Genomic DNA, 22,201 nt, shown 5'->3' with positions numbered 1-22,201 from the left:
TGGGCTAAGTACCCCGTTGGGGAATATTTTTGTCTTCTTGCCTCAGTCCTATCCGGATGTCAGAAAGTTAATAATTGTATTTCTTGTGGGAAACTGATACCTCATAGGGACTACCACTCTCTCTGTATTCCTTGCTTGGGGCCTGAGCACTATGTAGTCTGGTGTCGCTTTTGCGCTAGATTTAATAAGCGCACCATTAAACGCAGGTTAGATTGTGCTAGACTTGTTTTCGGTAAGCGGTGTAACTACAACATGCCGTCAGATCCTCAGATGCCCGCTACCGCTAAGAAGCGAAAGGATAAATCGTTTAAGTCTAAGCAGGATGAGTCGTCCGTTGCAGACGCCGGTTCTATGGAGTCTACAGTTGAATCTGTGGATCCAGCCGAGGTTTCAGCTGAATCACAAGGGGAACCTTTAATCCTACAGGAATTGGCCTCTCAGGAGTTAGGTCAGGCCGAGGGGGCCTCTCAAGTTTCTGTAGCTCCTACTTTACATAAGGTTGTTAGGCCTTCTACTTCTGTTACTAAAGTCCCTTCTAAAGCTAGACCTGGTCTTTCTGGCACAGGCATCAGCCCTAGTTCTTCAGGCTCTGTTCCTAAAAAACATATGCTGAAAATGGCAGAGGATTTGATAACTTTAATCAGAGGTTCTATGCCCCCTCCAGATAAGAGGCCTAGGGTGGAGACAGAGGTGGAGGGATTGGAGCATTCCTCGGATTACTCTTGTCTTCTGCTGAGGACATTCAGGATTTTCCTCCCTATTCTGAATCGGATGCAGAGGATTCCTGTCCTTCTGCTTCTCCTCCAGAGGATTTTTCCTTTTCTGAAACCCTGCACTCCATGAGGGAGCATTTAAGTGGGAAGGTCAGGATTTTTCAGATTCTCGTAAGAGGCTTAGGGAATTTTTGTTTTTACCACAACATAGGCCCTTGGCTATTCCCCCTGTTTTGGATGTTCAGGATGTTTTTTCTGAAGCTTCCCTTAATCCTGATTCTTTACCCCCTGCCCCTGTCAAGCCAGACAGGTATTAGAGTTCCAGAGGCTCAAATATTTATGAGTCCTAGAGCAGACCCGGAAACTATTAGTCAGGGACCTAAGGGGGTCAGGGCTTCTGTAGTTAAGAATCCGGTACCTCTAGATAAAGATTCTAGAGCTTTGGATAGGTGGGGTAAAAAGGTGTATACCTCCTCCATGCTAGCTATGAGGGCTTTAAATTGCCAGTTTCATATGTTGAAGTATCAGAATTTTCTGTTGAGCCAGTTGAAATCTAAGGTAGATGCTCTAGCTGAGGGTATAGAATGTAAGGAATTGCAGGACTTGGTTCATGCCTCTGATCAGGTTGGTAAGCATTCCTTGCAGTGTGGCTTTGATGCTCTTCAGGCTTCTTCCAGGGTGGCTGCCACTGGTTCAGTTATTCGTAGGCACGCCTGGCTTAAGGATCAAAATTTGTCAGAGCATGTGAAAGCTCGAATTTTGGATGCTCCCCTTCAATCTGAAGTTCTTCTCCTGTGGAGTCAGTTTTGATGAAAATGGAAGACAAAGCTAAGTCCATGCAGACGGTTAAGGAATTTTTACAAGTGCAGCCCCCTAAGTTTAGCAGAAATTGGCCTGCAAAAGGATGGGCTCATCCTTCTGATTTTCAATCTAAGGGCAGATCTAGACGTGGTAGGGGCAGAGCTCATGCTCAGGGTTCTTTCAGACCTAGGACGTGAGTTCTCCTGCACAATCTTCTGGTGAGGGTAGGGGTCAGCCTTTTCGTAAACAGACCCAATGACCTGTATCTCCAGCTGCCAGATTCCGCCTGTCTGGCAGCTCCTCTAGGAGGAAAGTTGGCACTTTTCAAGCAAAATTGGCTTTTGGTCACCCAGGACAAATGGGTGTTGGACATTATAAATCGAGGCTACAAGTTTTATTTTCACACCTTGCCTCCTTTCAAAGGCATGCCGGACGTACCTCCTCAGCAAAGGCTGGAGGCTCACAAACAGATTTCTTTACTTTTACAAATGGGGGCTATCCAGGTGGTACCTCCGTCAGAAGTAGGCCTAGGATTTTATTCTCTCCTGTTCCTTGTGCCAAAGAAAGGGAACACTTGGAGGCCAATTCTGGATTTGTCCATTCTCAATACATACCTAGACATTCCAAAGTTCAAGATGTTAACTTTGCAGCAACTTCTGCCTCTGCTAGGCAAAGATCACTGGATGGTAACTCTGGATCTCAGAGGCTTATCTTCACATTCCTATCAGGCCCAGCTGCATCAGGTTCCTACGTTTTCGGGCTGGTACTTTTCATTATCAATTCTCTGCATTGCCCTTTGGCTTATCTACTGCGCCCAGGGTGTTCACAAAGGTCCTGGCTCCTGTGATAGCCTTCTTAAGACGAAGAGGAATACAAATTTATCCTTGTCTGGATGATTGCCTGATTCTTGCTCAAGACAAAGTCGAGTTACTTCAGCATCTACAGTATGTAATGGTAGTTTTAAGATGCCTAGGGTATTCTGTGAACGAAACAAAGTCCAGTCTAGTACCCTCTCAGGACATGTGCTTTCTGGGTGTGAGACTGAATACAGCCTCTCTGATGGCTTTTTTGACCCCGGACAAACAAAGAAATCTTCCCATATACTTCCAGCAATTATCCCTTCTGTCCAGGCTGACTGCAAGGACTGTCCTTCAAGCCTTGGGGTTCATGGCATCTTGTATTCTGGTACTTCCCAATGCCAAACTGCATGAGGAAGCTACAATGGTATCTCAGAAGTGTATGGACTCAACACTGCCACGATTTGGACACTGTCATTCAGAATACCTTGCATCCAAAAGGAATTTTTGTGGTGGGCTCAGGAATGTCACCTAAACAAGGGACTCTCTGTGACCCGACCAGAGGAGAGTCAGATCTTAATGACAGATTCCTCAGACAAGGCTTGGGGAGCACACTTCAATGGGAAATGGATTCAAGACACTTGGCCTCCCAGGCTACAGCATTTGCATATAAACATGAAGGAGATGTTAGCAGTCCAATTTGCACTGATGGCTTTCAAGGATCTACTTCAATGGGGACAGGTGTTGATTCAAACAGACAACACAACAGTCATGTGGTACATCAACAAGCAGGGGGGAACCCATTCGTACCCTCTTTGCAGACAAGCTATGATTTTGTGGGAGACTGCTCTGAGTTTGCACATCACTCTTCAAGCGAGGTTTCTGCCAGCACAGAACTCCTTAGCAGATGTTTTGAGCAGACGGATGGTGGATCCCCACGAGTGGAAATTGGATCCTCATGTATTTCAACAGTTGACAGTGGCTTGGGGAACTCCAGACCTAGATCTGTTCGCTTCTCCACTAAATTTCCAACCGCCAAAATTTTGCACAAAGATGTTTCACCCAAAAGCTTGGAAAGTGGATGCTCTATCTTTCAGTTGGAACAACCTTCACGTCTATGCTTTTCCTCCTCTGCCTCTCCTTCCAAAGGTGCTCTTGAAGGTCAGACAGGACAGGCCTTGTATGATTCTAATAGCTCCAGATTGGCCACGTCAGCACTGGTATCCTCTCCTGAGGAGTTTAGTACAGGAGCCTCCTTGGCCTTTGCCACCAATTCCACACCTTTTGTCCCAGGCAAGCAATCATTTCCTCAATGTCAAGATACAGTCCCTGCATCTGACAGCCTGGCATATTCTGTTTTAGACCCTGGGGGGTCGCAGCTTCCTCAAGTTTTGAATGTCATATTGGAAGCCAGACGACCTAGTACTAGGAAAGTTTATGCTGATAAATGGAGGAGATTTTTTCTTTGGAGCACAGCAAAGAGCTTTGATGTTTCAGTGCCTAATTTGAGTGTTACACTACAGTACCTTACAGAATTATTAGACAAGGGTTTGTCTTTCTCCTCCGTGAAAGTTCATGCTGCAGCCATTTCTGCTCACTATGATTGTGACCCACCATTATTTTCTCACCCTTTGGTTAAGCAATTTCTTAGAGGGCAAAGTACATAAGACCCCGTAGAGCTCCTACTCCTTCCTGGGATCTCAATTTTGTGTTGGAAAAGCTTACTTTACCTCCTTTTGAACCTGCAGCTACATCTGAGTTGAAGTTTTTGTCTTGGAAGACTGCTTTTTTGTTGGCCATTACATCTGCTAGGAGAGTATCTGAATTACAGGCTCTCATGGCAGTTGAACCCTTCCTGATATTCCATAAGGATAGGGTATCCCTGCGTACTAACCCTACTTTTATGCCTAAAGTTGTTTCTAATGTGGCCTTAAACCAATCTATTCATTTGCCTACTTTTTATGCTGATCCCCAAAATAAAGGGGAAAACATTTTGCATTATTTGAGCAGAACTAAGGGTTCAGGCAGACTCTCAGCAGTTATTCATTTCTTTTGCTTTGGGTTCACAAGGGAAAGCTGTTTCAAAGCAAACTATTTCTAAGTGGATTGGCCATTGTATTGCTTTTTGTTCTCACCATGGAAAGGCTGTTCCGGCTGGGATCAGACCTCATTCCACTAGGGCTACTGCCACTTCTACTGCCTTTTTAAGGGGAGTAGCTACTAAGGATATTTTGGAGGCAGCTACTTGGAGTTCAGTGCACACTTTTACTAAACATTACCATCTCCCTCTTTATTCCAAGTCTAGGGCTGGGTTTGCCACTGCAGTTTTACAGGGCATGTTAGCAGCTCCCAATGCTTTATGATTTTGCCAACCTCCCTTTTCCTTTGCTTTGGGATTCTACCCACAGGTTATGACTGCAGCAATGTGAGACGAAGAACATAGTACAGTTTTGTACCTACCATAAATGTAGATGTTCGAGGATCCACATTGCTGCAGTCCAATTTTCCCTCCCTCCTTCCCCTCTGTAGTTTGGGGTTGCTGGGTTGTTTTTGGGGTGATTATTTTTTCTATATTGGTGGTTGGGTATTTTCTATTTTTGGCTATGGCCTTTTCTTTTTTAGGCCTTCTGACACCTGGGGCAAGAAAGACTGAGGATATGGCGTCGGTCATGCGCTTTAGTACCACTGCGTACTGACATCAGATCTGAGTGACCGTGACCGACGCCAGCCTAACACTTTGGTATTCGGGCTGACCGAGGACAGCGGACTACCCACAGGTTATGACTGCAGCAATGTGGATCCTCGAACATCTACATTTATGGTAGGTACAAAACTGTACTTTTTTTCTTTGGAGATTCTTGTTGGTCAGTACTAACAGATTAACTGCCTAGTGTGATCTGATCTTGTAAGTGAAGCAGGGGGTGCTACCTGATAGTACTCTGGGCTGTAGTCTGAAAAATGTCCAAGAACCAGCCTGTCCATTGAGCACCCTATTCAACCATAGCTCAACCACCGGCTTCATTCCAGCAGAGTGGAGAACTGCCGTTGTCTTCCCCTTTGTACAAAGGTGGTGTCACTACTGACTGTGGTAACTGTTGCCCCATTAACTTGACAAGTCTTGTCTGGAAGGCCATGAAGTGTATTATGGACCTCCTAAACAAGGACACTGGCAACTTGACCCCACCCAGTTCAGATTAGTCAAGGGCAGATCTTGCCTGTTGAACCTGGTTGACTTAAGTCTGTGCACAAGCTTACCTTGACTTAGTCAAAGGCTTTGACACAATCCCCACTTGGGCATTTTTGAAAATCTAACAGAACTTGGTGCAAATCCCTGTCTCATCAGGTGGGTGGCCAACTGGCTCACTGATGGGACCCACAAGGTCAAAATAGGTGCCACTGTATCTGATAGCAGACCTGTCGCTAGTGGTGTCCCCTAGGGATCTGTCCTGCGACCCATATTGTTTGGCATGTACGTCGCAAGAGGTCCAGGCAAAGATTAGGCCTGTGGCTGACCAAGTTTGTGGATGACAAAGTTGGGTGCTGTCATTGACTCCCCCTATTAACTTAGAGGGTCTCTCTGCAACAAATGACTGGTGCCAAAGTCATTGCTTTAAGTTAAATGCAAAAATTCTCCTACTATTTGGCAAACACTGCCCCTACTGATTACCACATTAGTAGCAACCCCCTAAGCCCACAACCTGTGGTGAGACCTGGGTACACAAAGCCTTTTACTTCCATCTCATAAGAAAGGGACTGTATACAGAAACATCTGTACTCCCTCATTAGGCCAATAATTTTGAGTACAACACCCAGTTTGGTATGTACCTCAACACCTGCACCAACTTGGAAGGCCACAGAAATACCTCTCAAAGCGAATCAATGGCCTCGGCATTTGTTCTATGTGGACAGGCTCAAATCGCTATCGCTCTGCTCTACTGTATGGATTGCTCAGAAGTGACCTGTCTCGCCTACAAGGCAGTCTTGGACCCTGCTCTACTGGAGATGATCTGAAAGTCGAACTCCTTGCTTGGTACCCAATTGAAAAGCTTAAATCTAATATGTGACATTAACAAAACTTGCTGGAGAGATGGGTTTGTCTCCCAGAGGCTGCCCCTTCTCTGAAAGACTCCCCATACATGTCAAGCAAAGTACGTTGTTGACCCTCTTAAAGCCCAACCTTTAGTGGATGGGCAACTACAAATTTGTCCCAGGGCTCCACCTATCCCTCATTGATAGGGGTGATGGGAGCTGATTTGTAGTTTCTTTTCTGGGGATAAACTCTTGGGCTAGGCTTGTAAGGGCTCCAGAGCAATTAGCCTAGTAATCTCCTATGATCCTAAGATTGGTTCTTGTGCTATGGAAGTGCTTATAGGTTCATAGGTACTAGGCTATCTGCCCAAGGGCCTAAGTAAGCCTAGCCAGCAAGGCTCCCTGGCTTACACCACCCAAGAAAGTTAATTTCATGTGTCCCTGTCTAGCAGAGCCACAGAAGTGATCCCCAGGGTGCATTTCCTATTTCCCACTCAAGATTTTTTTTTGAGTGCTAATGAGGAACTTTGCGTGACCTAGATGGGTAGTTCGAGTATAGGAAGTCTCTGGGACAGGAATCTCCCTCCAGCATGTCCTGGTTATTGTGGTAACGAGGTTTAGGTCCCTAGAGAGTATGGCTCTGAGGGGTTGGGATTTCTTTAGGTGTAGCATGTACAGCAGCTCTGGGTTTAACTCTTTTTTTTTTTTTTTTTTTTTTTTTTTTGTTACTCTGAGATCTCCTCTGAGTAGGTGATATGCTACAAGAGTAAAGCTGAAGCTTTTGAGATGGTCAGTAATTCTCTTTGTGAGGTACTTCTCTGATCTTTCCAGCTGCTGCAGATGTTTTAAGGTGCATTCCAAAGGGGGGGGGGTGGTATACTCTAATGGGGCTGAGTGGAACAATGATTTTTTTTTTTCCTGGCTGGGAGCCCTTTTGTGATGAGGTTTGCCACATAGGATTTTCTGTGGTGATGTATCAAAGGAGATGCTACTGTCCAACTGGTTCCCAAGGTCTCATCACAGATTCGGCGTTACGTAGACTGCAGTTTGTGGTAGTTCATGGGTACAGAGTTTTTACCAAAGGGAATGACCATGCACTTTTTGGCATTGAGCTTGAGGCCATGCTTCTGACACCAGGCATCTGTCTCAGTGAGGCACTTCTGTCGGATGTTCACATTTGGGGACTACTATGGTTCCTAGTTTGCAGTCATCTGTAAACTTAGTTAGCCAGAGGCCACCTGTGTTGACCTGTACTTCAGAGAAGTCTATACCAAATGAGGTCCCAGGACTTGATGAAAAGGCAGTGCAACATGAAATGCATCCTTTTAACCTGCTAGTACTAGTCAGTCAGTACTGAAGCGGTCCAGATGAGTAGTCAAATACAATCAAACTTAATGGGAGTGGTAAACATTTTTTACTAAGGGCATTAAACTTATTAAACTTAATGAAGCCATGATTTAAGTGGCTTTAATGTAATTGTGTATTTGATTTCAAAATCTGTACTTGGTTGGTGCCAAGTGAATGTTAAGCCTGTACTGATGGTGTAGTTAAAGCCCTAGATGCACATAGGTGACCCAAGTTCCACTATGGTGGCTTTGGTGCTTGAAGGTGCAGGGAGAATTGGTGTGCGTGTGGGGGAAGTAACTATTCTCACCCAGCTTGTTCCATGGCACCAATGACTGGGCCTTGCTGGAAAGTAAAATTATGTAGGGAAGGTCCTAGATCAGGATGGCATGGACATCTAAGCTGGTGACTTTTGTTGACATGCATCTGTATGCATGCATGCTTGGACTGATGCATCAGTGCAAGGGACACCAAGTCAGCAGCATGGGTTGGGCTTGGGTTTATAAAGACTGTCTATGCCTTTGGAAGCACAAAGCACCTTTGGTACTGTAGAGGCATTGAGTAGCAGTACAGTAAAAGTGAATGCTATAGTGCAAGTAGTACTCTTTGCATTCCCAGCATCTGTTTCCATTCTAGTTGGAATAATGCCAGCATAAATATAGCTGTATTAAAGGAAGCCATAGAAATGGGAGTGTAGAATGTCTAGTCATTTGATAGAATTTGAATGCACGAATGTGTTCATATGGAAAGTTTATGCTTTTCTGTTTAGTCAAAATGAAGTATGGCTCCTTGTGGATAGTGGTACAATTTTTTTTCTGTAGTAGACCACTCACTTTTATTGTGTACAGTGAATTTGTAAAGTGAAAGCGCAGCCTGAAGTGAGAGCCTCGCATGTAACTTGCATAGGCCAACTAGGTGGCCGCCTAGGTCACCGCTGCAGCAGGGGCACTTTTCCAGTATTTATTTGGTGTAGGTAGACCAGGATGGGGCACCAGATGGTGTGGTAGGGGGCACCATGGAGCCCTTTTGCCTAGGGCACCAGTTGACCTAAGGCCACTCCTGGTAACTTGTACTCTCAGTTTGAGGCCTTCTGTTCTAAATTTTGTGATCCATTTTGAGCTTTCAACTAGCTGGCTACTTTAGCCTTGGGTCTGTGGCTAGAGGATCCCCTAACTTTCAGGTCATAAGTCAAACCTTTCAAACTGTAGGCATGATTTGGGATGTCCTTGTTTTTTTCAGGTTTTATTTATCCTTTCGATTTCCTGAACTTTGGTACATCTTTCAGAAAAGAGCTGCTAACATTTGTTAGTAACTATAATTTTGTCCTTTTTTTCTTGTACATTGATTTATACCTTTAAGTCTGGTGTCCCTGGCCACCATTCCATCTCACTAGTGGAAAGTGTAAACCATTCCATCGCTAATGGCCTCTCTGTAATGGCTTCAGAAGTCGTTGCAGCCACAACATTCTGCACTTTTGGTAATTAACTGAAGCATAATAGTCTATTGTATTGCATTTAAGTCCCTGTGCAACTGTCCTAGGCATGTACCTGTTCAGAATGATCAAATATGTTAAACTTTCATCTTTACAGGTATCAAGAAAAATCCCAAAGCAGATTTTGTTCCAAGGACTGTTATAATTGGTGGAAAGGTAAGACTAGTAGATACTGTTCTAGTAATCCATCTCTTCAGTTAACTGGTGCTTTGCATTTTTATGGTGTAATGTGTAATCTGGATGCAAATGGTGTTTTAAGGCGCATAACCATGCCTTAGCCAGATAAACCTGTCCCATTTGCTGGTAGAAGGATTGATTACTAGATTTGTGTTCCAAAACTGCCACATTAATTTTCCTATGCCACTAGTTTGTCAGTTACTTGGGTAACTTTTGCATGCAGCAATTACAACTTTGTTATACAGCAGCCATGCTACCAGAAGCAGAATTTTGTAGCAACTTTCCTTAATCCATCCCACAAATCTACAGTTTTTTTCTTGTGTACCAAAGCCATTTTAAGGTGGATTTCTAAAGCTGCTCTTGCAACCACATCCTGACCCAGTTATTTAAAACCAGCCTGGTTACATGGCTGCATTATAGATGCTGAACAGACATGTTTATGTAGGTTTTATCTGTGGGTCACTTACTAGTATAAAAGTAAATACCACTAGATATTGCGAGCTCTGTTAAATTGTTCATAATTTTGTTATACATTATGATAGACAATACAAATATTTAATACAATCTTGTTTTAATTGCCTAGAAATACTGAAGTGCTATGGATGTTTCAAGAAGATGCAGTGAAAATATTTGACTGTTTGCTAGGCAATCAAGTGAGATGCAGGGTGCTACCTACATTTATCTATTATGACTGACCAGGCAGCAATTAATAGATATGGGAGGCTTTATGTGCAGTGGCAATAGTAGCATGTGGGGCTTAAAACGTAACATTTCATATTTCAATAACCTAGTTTTGCTGTCTCCTGTAATTTTAATGAGTACTTTAAAAAAGATTTTGCAAAAAGTAAATGCAAATGATCAGACTGTTGCCGTTTTTTCTGTGCTGCACCAAAAAGTAAATGCAAATGATCAGACTGTGCTGCACCCATACATTCAACAGTAATGTCAGTCACAGGCTGCTTCTGTCAATCCAGCCATCTCTTTGCTGGATGCAATTTCCTCTTGCAGTCATCTCTCCCAAATGCTCAAATCTTCTGCTTTCCTGCACATATGCCTGAGCCACCATAGTCTGATCTTTTCTGCAACTGGAGCTACTTTGTCTACTACAATCTGTCACAGTGTGCATCCGGTCTCATACTTCATCCTCTTCACTTCTAGCTTCCTATACTGCTGTGCCTTCACTCATGTCTCTGTACCTTACAAAAGCACTGGTTGCACACTGATTTCAGATTCTGTATCATTCATTCTTGCACGCTACCCCTGATGCACTGTGCCAGATGGGTGCAGCTCCTCTGATTCAAGCTTCAGACTTCCCTTCTTAACCACCCCTCCTAGATACTTGAAGGGAAAATGGAGAAGTTAACAGCTTCAACAGTTTAAGATTCCACCATTTGATTGTCTAGTGTGTGCTGTTTCATCCCATATGCCTTCAGTTTTACATCCTGTTGTAGAGTCCGCATGAAATACCACATCTGTGTTCATCAGCTTTAGTGACCTTTCCCCTTTTACCTTTTTGCTAAAGTAGTCCACCAGTGTGAACATCGGTTGGCTCATTGAACCTTGTTGCACACCCCTTCTCCTGGGAACCCCTCTGAGTCTGAACACTGTTAAAGGACTAAACTGCAAGTACAAACGCAGCTTACACCAATTCTCCAATGTTTCCAGGACTTCAGACCATTGCCGGGCATTTCTCCAAGTCTAGGAATGCCTAAATGGACTTTAGTATCTGATCTGTTGTGCTACATCCTTGCATGAATATGAACTGTTGAAGTCCATCTTTCTTCCTACCAATTTGCATATTTCAGTTACACTTGCTTTCATGCAGTGACAGCAGTTTGCTAACCATATTTCAGTCTCCTTCGTTCTTGCATAGTGGCACTGAGGTAATTCTCCCATCCTCTGGGATAAGCCTCTTGCTATACTGTTCAGAGTACAGTCTGGAACAATGTTTAAACAACACTTCCTTGGTGCTGTTACTTCATGGGTGGGCTTATTTGTAAATTGTGCACTAGGTAGCTGTTTGTGGGGCTTTAAGCTGCTCAAAGTACTCCTTCCATTTGCATTTTGTCCTGTGGACTGGAGCAGGTTTTTTGCTGAAAAGTCACTGTTAATATTCCCAAAATTTCTAATTTTGTTTAGGTCAGTGGTGGTCATTAAGTTGGGGTATTTGAGGGGTTTTATGTTTAATATTGTTGCAAATGTGTAGATGTCAGCATAAGTTAACAAGTAACTTAAACAGAATAAAGCTGTCAATACTGTGGATTAGCAGATGTCTTAAATTTTTATCTTCTCCAAAGCAGGGATCTCAAGCTCTTGGGCATTGAACGACTTTTAAACGAGACTAATTCTAAGTGAAGAAAATTACTACACTTTATTCCTAGCTGCACTGACGTTTTTGTTATGACCGTTGGTGTACTAATCCTTTTACAACCAGTTTGGCCAATTTGGTTATAGATCACCATTTTAAACTTGGGTTGGAAGATTCATTGTGTTTCTGACTTCTGAATGCCCATCTCATCTTGACTTAATTGCTTTATTCGAATGTTCCAGACTGGTTTCTGCACATGGTGGTACCTGAAAAGCTGTACTTTAAATGTATGCAGTTGTATACTTATGGCCTCGGGCAATTCTGCATTTTCAGAAAAGATTCAGCTGCTAAGTGCCTAATGCACACTGCTTTAAACTAGTTATGAACAGATCACTTATTTTGTACAGAAGAACCATAATTTAATAATTTTGCCAAGTTTTACCTGGTGGTGTACATGTGGTAAGCTAGACTTTGAATATGTTCATAGTGGGGTTAGTGAACGGCTCAGTGTGGAAACGTATATGGGGTGGAGAGCATGAACAAGTTCCAGACATGGTGGCGGTGACAGTGATTTAGTGCAGCTGCTTTTGCACGGGATCAAGTTTAGTGAGCTAACTTGCTGGCATCTACAAAGAGCAGTTGGAATGAGTCTAGGAAAATCTTGTGAAGGACTGTGCAAAGGGTAGAGGATCCTGGCCATACTCTATTTTGCCTATTTGTTGGGAGGCAAAAAATGCTTCTGTCTCTGTTCTCCTTCTGAGGTTTCTGCTCCTTTCAGCAATGCCCAGACAAGGTTTTAAGGCAGGAGGAATAAGTTTAAGTACAGTGCAACTTAATGGGAGCTCTGAAGCTAATGCCTGATCTTACCTTGGAAAATCTAATGTAGTAAAAGCCACCTGTTGTATACAAAGTAACGGCAACTTGACATATTTTGCAGTGAGCATGGCCCCCTGCACCCCCAAAAAATGAACTTTTGTATCCTTTCCCCATAGGGAAGGAGAACTTGAAGCAGTGCATTTTGGGCACACTTTACAGAAGCAAGCTAGTTTTGAACTGTTTTTTTGTTCTAAGTGATAAGTATCCTTCTGCTTTTCTCAACTAACTTTTAGTAGAAAAGATGTGTACATGCAAGTTTTACAAACCTCCAGTCCATTTTGACTTGATGCACCAAAGGCCTGCATATCTGAAAATTTCAGGAATTATGAAATGGACCAGATTAGTGCATGGCCCAATCCACTCACTCTGCCCTGGCTGCATATGTAAGCCACTTGTTCAGTGAACATTTTAAGTATGATGCAACCACCTGGAGGTGTGACTCTATCCTAACTGTGTAAACTAGGTGCCCTCGGATTGAGAGATTTTACTTTGCAAGAGCTTTCCCACAAGATCGGTCAGTTGGATTCATTGGGCTCTGCTTTTATGGCATGCTTGCCATGTGCTTACCTTTGCCAAGTAACTCTCTGTAAAAACTTACTTTCTCCTGTGAAACACAGACCACATCAAAGCCCCATCACTGTACTGTCTTAATTACTGCTATGAAGTGTTGGGCCTGCAAAGCATGGTCTAATCCTGTTCTGATCGACTTATTTGCACATGTGCAAAACTAATGGTGTCAAATACCTAATCTAGGAACACGAACCTTGCCTGTAACATAAATGATAGTGGGACAAGCATGCTTCTTTCAGACTTTCGTCTGAAACCGGCTTCCCATGTGAAGAGTTGAAATGATTACCCTTTGTCCAAACCTGTGTGCAAACCTTACAATTATTGTGGGATATCAAATCATGTCAGATACATTTCAAGAAAGCATAGCTAGGCTTAAAACATTGTAGGGCAGTTAGCCTAGTATTCATGGAGTGCACTGTAGGTACCAGCATTCATGGAGTGCACTGTAGGTACCAGCAAGTCATTCAAAGAGGGACCCATAGTAAGTCTAGCCTGCAAAGCAATAGAAATGATTCCTTCAGCAGAACAGGATGAGTGAAAACACTGTTTTTTTTCCTATAAGACCCTGGAGACTAGCTTTACTTTCTGCCATGATTACATTTGTAAGGTTGAAAAGATTCAAGCACTGTTCAGTTGCTGATGGTAATTGAACATAAGATTTCAACTTTGATAATTTCACCTTGACAAAGGAGATGTAGTAGGCTGACATTGCAGTTAACATATGCCTGGCATCTTGCCAGTTTCAGGTTTGTTTACCCTTATTTAGAGGGCTGTTTAATAGTGACTGCTACTTGCTCCATAAGGACTTGGACATGACCATGTCATGTCTAGCCAACCTGGGCATTTCCATAAACCTTTAAGCCCTCCAAACAGACTTTCTCATGGTTCTCCTGGGCACCTTAAGATGCATAGTGTTCTCCTTCCCAGACAAAGGTCTGCTTTGTGCAACTTCCAGGAAAAGTGAGTTAGAGAAGGCTTACTTCACCATAGTGCACACCCAAAAGGTACTGTACAAATCTTGGACAAGCCTGATGCTTGTATTGGTGAAGGCCAACATGTCTGTTATGTAGTCCTATCTCGCCTACATTCTTACCTGTGGGTTTGGAGCAGAATATCGTCTCTCTGCTGATTTTTTTTACTAGCTCGAAGTCTCTCATTGGCTGGGCTAAGTGGGTATCCCATGGTGCACTGCACCATATTCACAGATCTCGTTTGCCGCTCGTGTAGCTATGACATGGTCTCGCTTGGTCAAGTACCTTGTCTTTTAATTGAAGTTTGATTCAATCAAAAGCTATTTTCATAGCTATTGTTTAAAGCTGCCAAATTTTGTCTGGTGTGTTAGACTTGATTATTGTGCATTTTTGATTATTGTGCATTTTGTGAGTTTGTGTGGTATCCCTCTTACTGTTCCCCGGGCTAGGCCCATTTCAGTTAGAGGGCCTAGTTCTCCTCTTTCCTTCTGTGTTTACCAAACAGTTTGAATTAGAGGTTTTGGCTACCCTCTCCTGTTTGTTAGTAGTGTGCTAGAGTTGTGTGCAGTTTGATCGCGGCTTTGGTGTTTACCTCAGTGTCATTCCCACCTTTCTAGAGTGAACGCCAGTTATTGTATTGACTTGGTTGTGTGGTCAAAATGTCTAAGGATACGAAGGAGCATAAACCTTCTGGATTTAGTGTTCAAAATGCAGATACAAAATGTCCATAACCGATGGACATTCCATCTGTCTACTGTTTAGGGGCCATCCACCTGCAGGAATCCTGCAGCTTTTGTCATGCTTTCAGCCCTAGAGTTCTCAGAGAAAAAATTAATCTTAAAGGGACTTTTGAAACCCTCTTTTGAAGAGGCTATGGATTCGGCTTCCAGTTAACAAGTCTAAATCTGGCAAGTCAAAAAAGAGATCTCCGGCTCGGTCAGCTTCATCGGAGTCTCCGGAGAAAATGACTAAGACTGCATCAACTTCCTCGGCTCCACTGTCCTCGGGGCCGCAGGAAGGATCTATATCTATGGAACCGGCATCTGCTCCAGATGTATTGGAACCTCCTAGGAGCCGATCGCCTAGTATTAAACCTGCTTCTCTGAAGAGATCATCTCATTCTACATCCCTGTCCTCCAAATCCTCCAGGACCCTTTCAGATGTGGATAGGGTGGTTCAGAAGCTCCTCCTGTCCCTGTTTTGGCAAAATTGTTTTTGGCTCCTACCCAGTCAGTTCCGGAGCCTGTCCCGGCACCTTCTTTGATCATTCCTCCAAGCGCATCTCTGTCTTCGGAGCCGGAGTGTTCCGTGCCACGTGATGTTTCTATGCCGGCTCTGATGCTCCATCGGTACCATCATTCGCTCCGACCCTGTCAGCTCAGTCATCAGGGTTTGGGACTCTGGACTCTTTGGTCGGGCCCAAGGGGGACATCTCTGAACTTTCAGTTCAGAGTCTCCAGAGCCTAGGGATACCCCCATGAGTGGTCCCCAACTTTCTGAGGGTCCCTCAGAGTTGGTGCCTGTGAAGCCCCCCCAGAAAGAAAATGTGCAAGAGGAAGCACATAGACTCCCAAGACGAGTCCCTCACCTCTGATACTGACCTCGAATCTGAGGGGTCCCCCAGTCATCTTTTTCCTTCTTGGATATCCTGGAGATGATAAAGAGGTGACTGGCCTTCCAAAGCCCCTTCTGAGGAGGAGTCTGTATTCCTTAAGGCTTTCGGTGCTCAACCTCTTCCTCCTGGGGGTGTCCTCCCTTCGAACTCCTGGACCTAATTTGTCGAAGGGTGTGTGAGAATCCTGATTCTGTGGAGCCCATGCCCAGGCGTCCCAAATTTCTTTCCGCTCCCCAGGGCAAAGTTCCTGTCTAAAGGAGTCCCTGGAGATGCCATGGTGGTGGCGGCAGCCACCCAGAAGGAAGTAGCAGAGTCTTCTTCATCCGTCCATCCTCCTAACAAGGAGTCTAGGACCATGGACCAGTACGGGAAGTGTACTCTAGTCAGCGGCCTTTACATTGCGGTCACTGAATTACTTGTCTCATTGCTCTCTGCTCCAGAGAGAGCTACTCAGTTAGGAGATGCTCTTGTGGGTAACATTCCTGAGGTGGTGGCTCAGTCTGTTAATGCTCAGGTCTGTACCCTAAACTCCATTGTCAACTCATCCATGCGGCTCATTTCGTATGCAGCCGAGGGAGCAAGTAGGGCAGCAAGCTCAGGGAGCGGCGCATTTCGTATGCAGCAGAGGGAGCGAGTAGGGCAGCAAGCTCAGGGGTCGCCCTTAGGAGGCAAGCCTGGCTGCGCCTGTCACTTTGCAGAGGCCTTCAAGTCTTCCCTCACTGATGCCCCCTTTGATGGTTCCTCCTTGTTTGGGACCAAAGTGAAAGACACCCTCACCAGGTGTGAGCAAGAGGGAAAGACCCAGTCTGCCATAGGGGTCAGTTTTTTCTTTCCTTCTAGGCCTTATCCCAAGGCCCAGCTGGGGGAAGATGTGGTTCAAGAAAGTTTTTTTCTGCTGCACAAGGTGAACCCCCCTCCAGAGGCAGGGGAGGGGGGGTTATTCAGGGAGACGCCCTAGAGACAGAGGGGGCCCCCACAATTTGGGAGACCGACTCCTTCCGTGGTTCTCCATACTCATTCCTGAGGGTGTGCCCGACTGCACTTATCCGGAGCCAGTCGGGGGTCGAATTTCCTTTTATACCCAGAAGCCTGGGAAAGAATCACCCAGAATCGCCCAGGACTGATGGGTATTGCAGATAATTTCCGGAAGTTACCTCATCCGGAAGTTACCTCATCCCATTCTCCTCAGTACCCCCGCCAATCAGAAAAATCCTGGACGTACAACCCAGTCAAAGGGATCAAGCAGCCTCTGAGGTCTCGCAGCTGCTAGGAGCTATCAAACGTGTCCCCTCAGACCAAATCAGATTAGGGACCAAGATTCTTTTTGGTGCCGAAAAGAACAGGGGACCCGAGACCCATCCTAGATCTCGGCAAACTCAATCACGTGCACAAGTCCAAGTTCCATATGGTCACACTACAGTCGATTCTCCTGTTGCTGGGGGAGGAGGTATGGATGTGCTCCATCGACCTCAAGGATGCTTACTACCATGTCAAAATGGACAGAGCATCCAGGAGTCACCTATGCTTCCGGCTGGGAGCCAGTGACTTCCAGCTTCGAGCCCTGCCCTTTGGTCTCACCACAGCCCCCCAGGGTGTTCACCAAATGTATGGTGGTGGTGACGGCTCACTTGAGACATCGGGGATTCCAGGTGTTTCTGTACCTGGATGGCTGGCTCCTTACCACCCCCACCAGGCATCAACTAGTTCAAACCAGGGATGCTACCATCAATCTGTCACCAATTGGGCATAACAATAAATTGGGAAAAATCTGCCTTATTGCCCTCACAGCGTGTCACCTTTTATAGGAGCAGACATCGAATGCGAGCATTTTTACCACAAGAAAGGATCACAGCATTGCAACAACAGATACACATGCTGATGCCCCCCCTGAGAAAAGCAAAGGCAAGACTGGTTCTCCAACTCTTAGGGACCATGGCAGCAACCATCATGTTGGTCCCTCTAGCCAGATTACACATGAGACTTCAGTGGCTCCTCTTTGTTCAATGGTCCCTCCAAAGACTCCCACTATCTCATCCCATCTTACTCATGGACAGGCGCAAGCAGGACCTCTATTGGTGGCTGTGCGTCAACAATTTGAATGGGAGAGCCCTTCGTTCCACCTGTCCCTATTGCCACAGTGACCACTGCCTCCCAGATGGGGTGGGGGGCATTATTTTGGCAGGACAGTCCAAGGCACGTGGCAGAAACACTAGATACATTTGCATATAAATGTCCTGGAGATGAGAGCAGTGCTTGTGTTGCAGGCACTTCAGAAGGTTCTTCCTCTAGGGACAATTGCGATATGTATCTCAACAAGCAAGGGGGAACGCGGTCTTACCCACTGTGCAGAGAGGCTATGCGAGTCTCAACAAGGGGGAACGCGGTCTTACCCTCTGTGCAGAGAGGCTATGCGAGTGTGGCATTGGGCAATAGCTTCCCAACGGTTTCTGGTGGCAACACACATTCCGGGGAAGTCCAACATGATAGTGGACAGGCTAAGCAGAGCTATCCTGATGCCGTACGAATGGTCCCTGAATCGCCTGGTTGCAGAGCGAATCTTCAGCAGATGGGGTCAGCCTTGCTGCGACCTTTATGCCAGCCCCCTCAATGCGAAATGCAGCAACTACATCATGCTGATTCCCCCCCCCACACACAGGGGGAGTCGCCCAGGGATGTTCTGGTTCACGACTGACCCTCCGGTCTGCTTTATGCCTTCCCTCCATTTCCCCTGCTGTCAAGGGTGAGTCAGAAGGTGCAATCCTTGGGGAAGCAGAATGATTCTGATTGCTCCACACTGGCCTCGTCAGGTCTGGTTCCCCTTTCTTCAACCATATACTGTGGACACTCCTTGGATACTGGACCCTCAAACCAGATTTACTGACGCACATGTTGGGACAGTTCCACCCCTCCTTGATGACCCTCCAGTTGGCAGCCTGGCTACTCCACTTCCATAGTTAGTCGGACACCATAAATTTTCACCGGAAGTGGTCCATATATTATCGTCCTCTCATAAACCATCCACTAGAAAGATTTATTCTAGCAAATGGAAAAGGTTCTCTATCTGGGCATATACTAGAGGCATTGACCCTTATACAGCTCCAATAGATTCAGTTCTGGAGTTCTTGTCTATGCTTTTCTATCAGGGGTCTGCATCAACCACCAAAGTTCAGCTGGCGGCGATATCTAATTTCCACGTAGCTAATGATCCTAGTCTCATAGCGCACAGACTATGCAAAGCATTCCTTAAAGGTACTCTGTTGCTTCGTCCCCAGTGTCCGAACCTATCATGCCCTGGTATCTTTTGTTCTAAAAGCCCTTACTTTACCACCATTTGAGCCTGCGAGTTAAAATTCTTGACATGGAAAACTGCATTCAGTCACTTCAGTGAGGCGGGTTTCAGAAATTCAAGCCCTCTCAATCACACCCCCATATTCTATCTTCCATAAAGATAGGGTCTCTTAGACCAAACCCCTCGTTCCTCCCTAAAGTGGCTTCTGTGTCCAACATGAATCAGTCCATTGAGTTGCCTGTTTTCTTCCCCCACTTTTCTAACCAGGCAGAATTCAGATTTCACCAATTGGATGTACATACAGTTACGCTTCTACACTGGACAAAAGGTATCCAGAAATCTGACCAACTCAGTCTCCTCTTCGGAAAACCGAATGGGTTCTCCGGTATCCAAGGTCATGCTGTCTAGATGTATAGCTAGTTGCATCTTTCATCTATCAAGCAGGAGGTAAAAATCTGCCATTTCTAGTCAAGGCACATTCTACTCGGGCTGTTTCTACATCCACAGCCTATCAAGCTAGATTGTCAATGGATGATATCTGCGCTGCAGCTACTCGGGCTTCTCCTCCCACTTTTGTTTCTCATTACAAATTGAACGTGGTATCCAGGGGCAGGTCTGTCTTTGGCTCCACAGTTCTCAGGAGTATTTTCCAATGAGCTGGTGCTAGGGATGCTGTCCCACGGGTAAGAATGTAGGTTCATACCAGGCTCTGCCCTAGGGCATTTATAAGCCTAGCCAGAGTTTGGCTTTTGCCACCCATTTTAAATTAATTTTGCTATGCCCTTTTTCGAGGTTAGTATACTGTGCCTCTGTCTTAACAGTGACACAGAAGTGATACCCGGGGTAAACCTACGATCTCCCATCCATTCATCAAGATTCCTCTTTAAGAGTCAATGAGGGACTCTGCCTAACCTGGACTGGGATTTTATTCCAGAGTGAGGGGAGACTCTGGGTTATGAATCGGTCCCTCCAGCATGTTCTATTTCAGAGCTGAGGTTCAAGTCTCTCGAGCGCGTAGCTCTATGGGATTTGGATTTTTTGAGATGAAGCATATCCCTTAATTCCAGGTTGGACATGGCTTTATACATCAGGCACAGATCGCCAATGAGCAGGCGGTATGCCACTGAGTAGAGCTGGAGTTTCTTTAACTGGGCAGCATATGGCATCTGTTGCCCTTTGATCCTCTTGATGAGGTACTTTTGGGGTCTTTCAAGTTGCTGCAGGTGTTTGGTAAGGTACATCCCAAAAGGGGCATTGTACTCTATTATGGGCCTGATGAGGGATGCGTAGAGGCACGATGACCTCCCTGATCTAGATGTGAATCCCTACATGATGAGGTGGGCTATATAAAATGTTTTTCTAACCACTTTGGCCGCGTGGTTGTCAAATGAGAGATTGCTATCAACTTGGGTCCCCAATTACTTCTGTACTTAATGGATTACCACCTATGTGGTAATTTGTGGGCACTTTGTTTTTGCCAAAGGGGGTGACTATACACTTTTTGGCGTTTAGCTTGAGGCCATGGCTCTGGCACCAGTTGTCTGTTTCTATGAGGCCCTTTTGGATAATGCTTGTGTCGGCTGGAGAGTCTATTATGGCGCCCAGTTTGCAGTCATCTGCGAACTTGGTCAGCGACAGTCCTTCCGTGTTGGCCTGTACCTCAGAAATATATACAACGAACAAGAGCAGTCCCAGGACTGAGCCTTGTGGGACTCCACTTGTAACTGGTTTGGAGTCTGACATGGCTCCAGCAATTGTAACAGTGTGGGTTCTGTCATTGAGCCAGTTTGCAACCCATCTAGTAACATAGGGGTTTATATTTAAGCTGGTGAGCTTATCTATAATACCAGAGTGGGGTATTGTATCCAAGGCTTTTGCGAGGTCCAGGTAGGCTGTGTGGACCACCTTCCCTTCGTCAATGGCCTTGGTGATGGTTTCAAAGAAGTCGACCAGGTTTAAGAGGCAGAATCTGCCCTTAAAGCCAAACTGGGTAGGATCCAGCGTCTGTAGGTCCCAAATATCTTTGAGGTCCATGATCCTTTCCATAGCTTTGCAGACCAAGCTAGTCAGGCTTATGGGGCGATAGTTTCCAGGGTCCGTTGAGGCACCACCTTTGTGGAGAGGGACCACTGTTGCTGTACGCCACTCTTTGGGTACATATCCTGTGGTAAGGCTGAGATTGAACAGTAGTTTTATGTTTTGGTTTGGCTCTTCTTGGAGTTCATGTAGGACGCAGCCCGGGAAACAGTCTGGTCCCACTGATGCTGTGTTTTTTGCTTTGGAGAAGGGTGGCTCTTATCTGAGCATCTGAGATGTCAGGAGGGCAGCACTCTGCTGGGATAGATATTTGCCCTTTTGGTGGGGAGGGGGGGTGGGGGGAGTTTGCGCTGAACCTGTTGGCTAGGATGTTGGCAATGTCTGTGGGTTCTGTGTATTTTTTGTCATTTTGGACTAATTCTGAGCATATCTGGGAATTCCCACCCAGGTTCCTGACATAACTAAAAGCCTTGTGATTATCCTTGGTGTCCTGTGCAATATTTCTCTCTAAGCTGGCCTTAGACTATTTTATGAGTGCCCGTAGTTTTTTGCTAATACTGATCAGAGATGCCTTCCCTTTTTGGGATTTTGCTCTGTCGTGTAGTAGCTTCCTCTTGTATAGTTTATGGCTGGGGTCCACCAGACAGGAAGTCTGCCTTTGGAGGATTGGGTCTTGGTTTTATTTGGGATTGCATGATCCATGCATTCCCGAAGGTGTTAATAGAATGCATGTATAAAGGATTCTGCGGTTTGGGCTGTATTTTCCACAGGACCGGGGGCTTTGAAGGATTCCACCTTGGTTTTGAGGAGTGTGAAATTTGCTTTAGAGAAGTTTTTCACTGGTTTTCTGGGCAGGGGGTGGGATCGGGATGTGAATATCCAGTTGGATTAGTTTATGGTCTGATCTTACCAGTGAGGGATACACTTTTGGTCTGGAGCATAGAGTCCCCATGTTGGCGATGATCAGGTCCAGTATGTTTTCCCCTCTTGTGGGAGTGGTAACAAGTTGTTCCATAGCATTTCAATTTATGAATTCTAGGAACCTTTGGGCTAGGGTGTTGGAGCTAGAGTAATGCTCCCAGTCTGTTTGGGTAGTTGAAGTCGCCCAATATAATGGTGTTTGGAGAGACCTTCATATTTTCCAGTGTTCTCAGGAAGGCCGAGTGGGGTTCCTGGGTTTGG

General features: G+C 45.3%; 1 protein-coding gene across 1 annotated transcript in view; it reads left to right on the top strand.

Annotated features, from left to right (window-relative positions):
• PYGL (glycogen phosphorylase L) overlaps positions 1 to 22,201 on the top strand; it is a 292,076-nt gene that overhangs the window by 189,181 nt on the left and 80,694 nt on the right. Inside the window, exon 15 of the mRNA XM_044074307.1 lies at positions 9,274 to 9,332. Coding sequence (XP_043930242.1) covers positions 9,274 to 9,332 — 59 coding nt within the window. The remainder of the gene's footprint in view (positions 1 to 9,273; positions 9,333 to 22,201) is intronic.

Source organism: Protopterus annectens, chromosome 6.part0, assembly GCF_019279795.1.
Source record: "Protopterus annectens isolate FY-2018-M chromosome 6.part0, PAN1.0, whole genome shotgun sequence".
NCBI lineage: Eukaryota > Metazoa > Chordata > Ceratodontiformes > Protopteridae > Protopterus > Protopterus annectens.
This window is presented reverse-complemented; position numbering and strand designations above follow the sequence as displayed.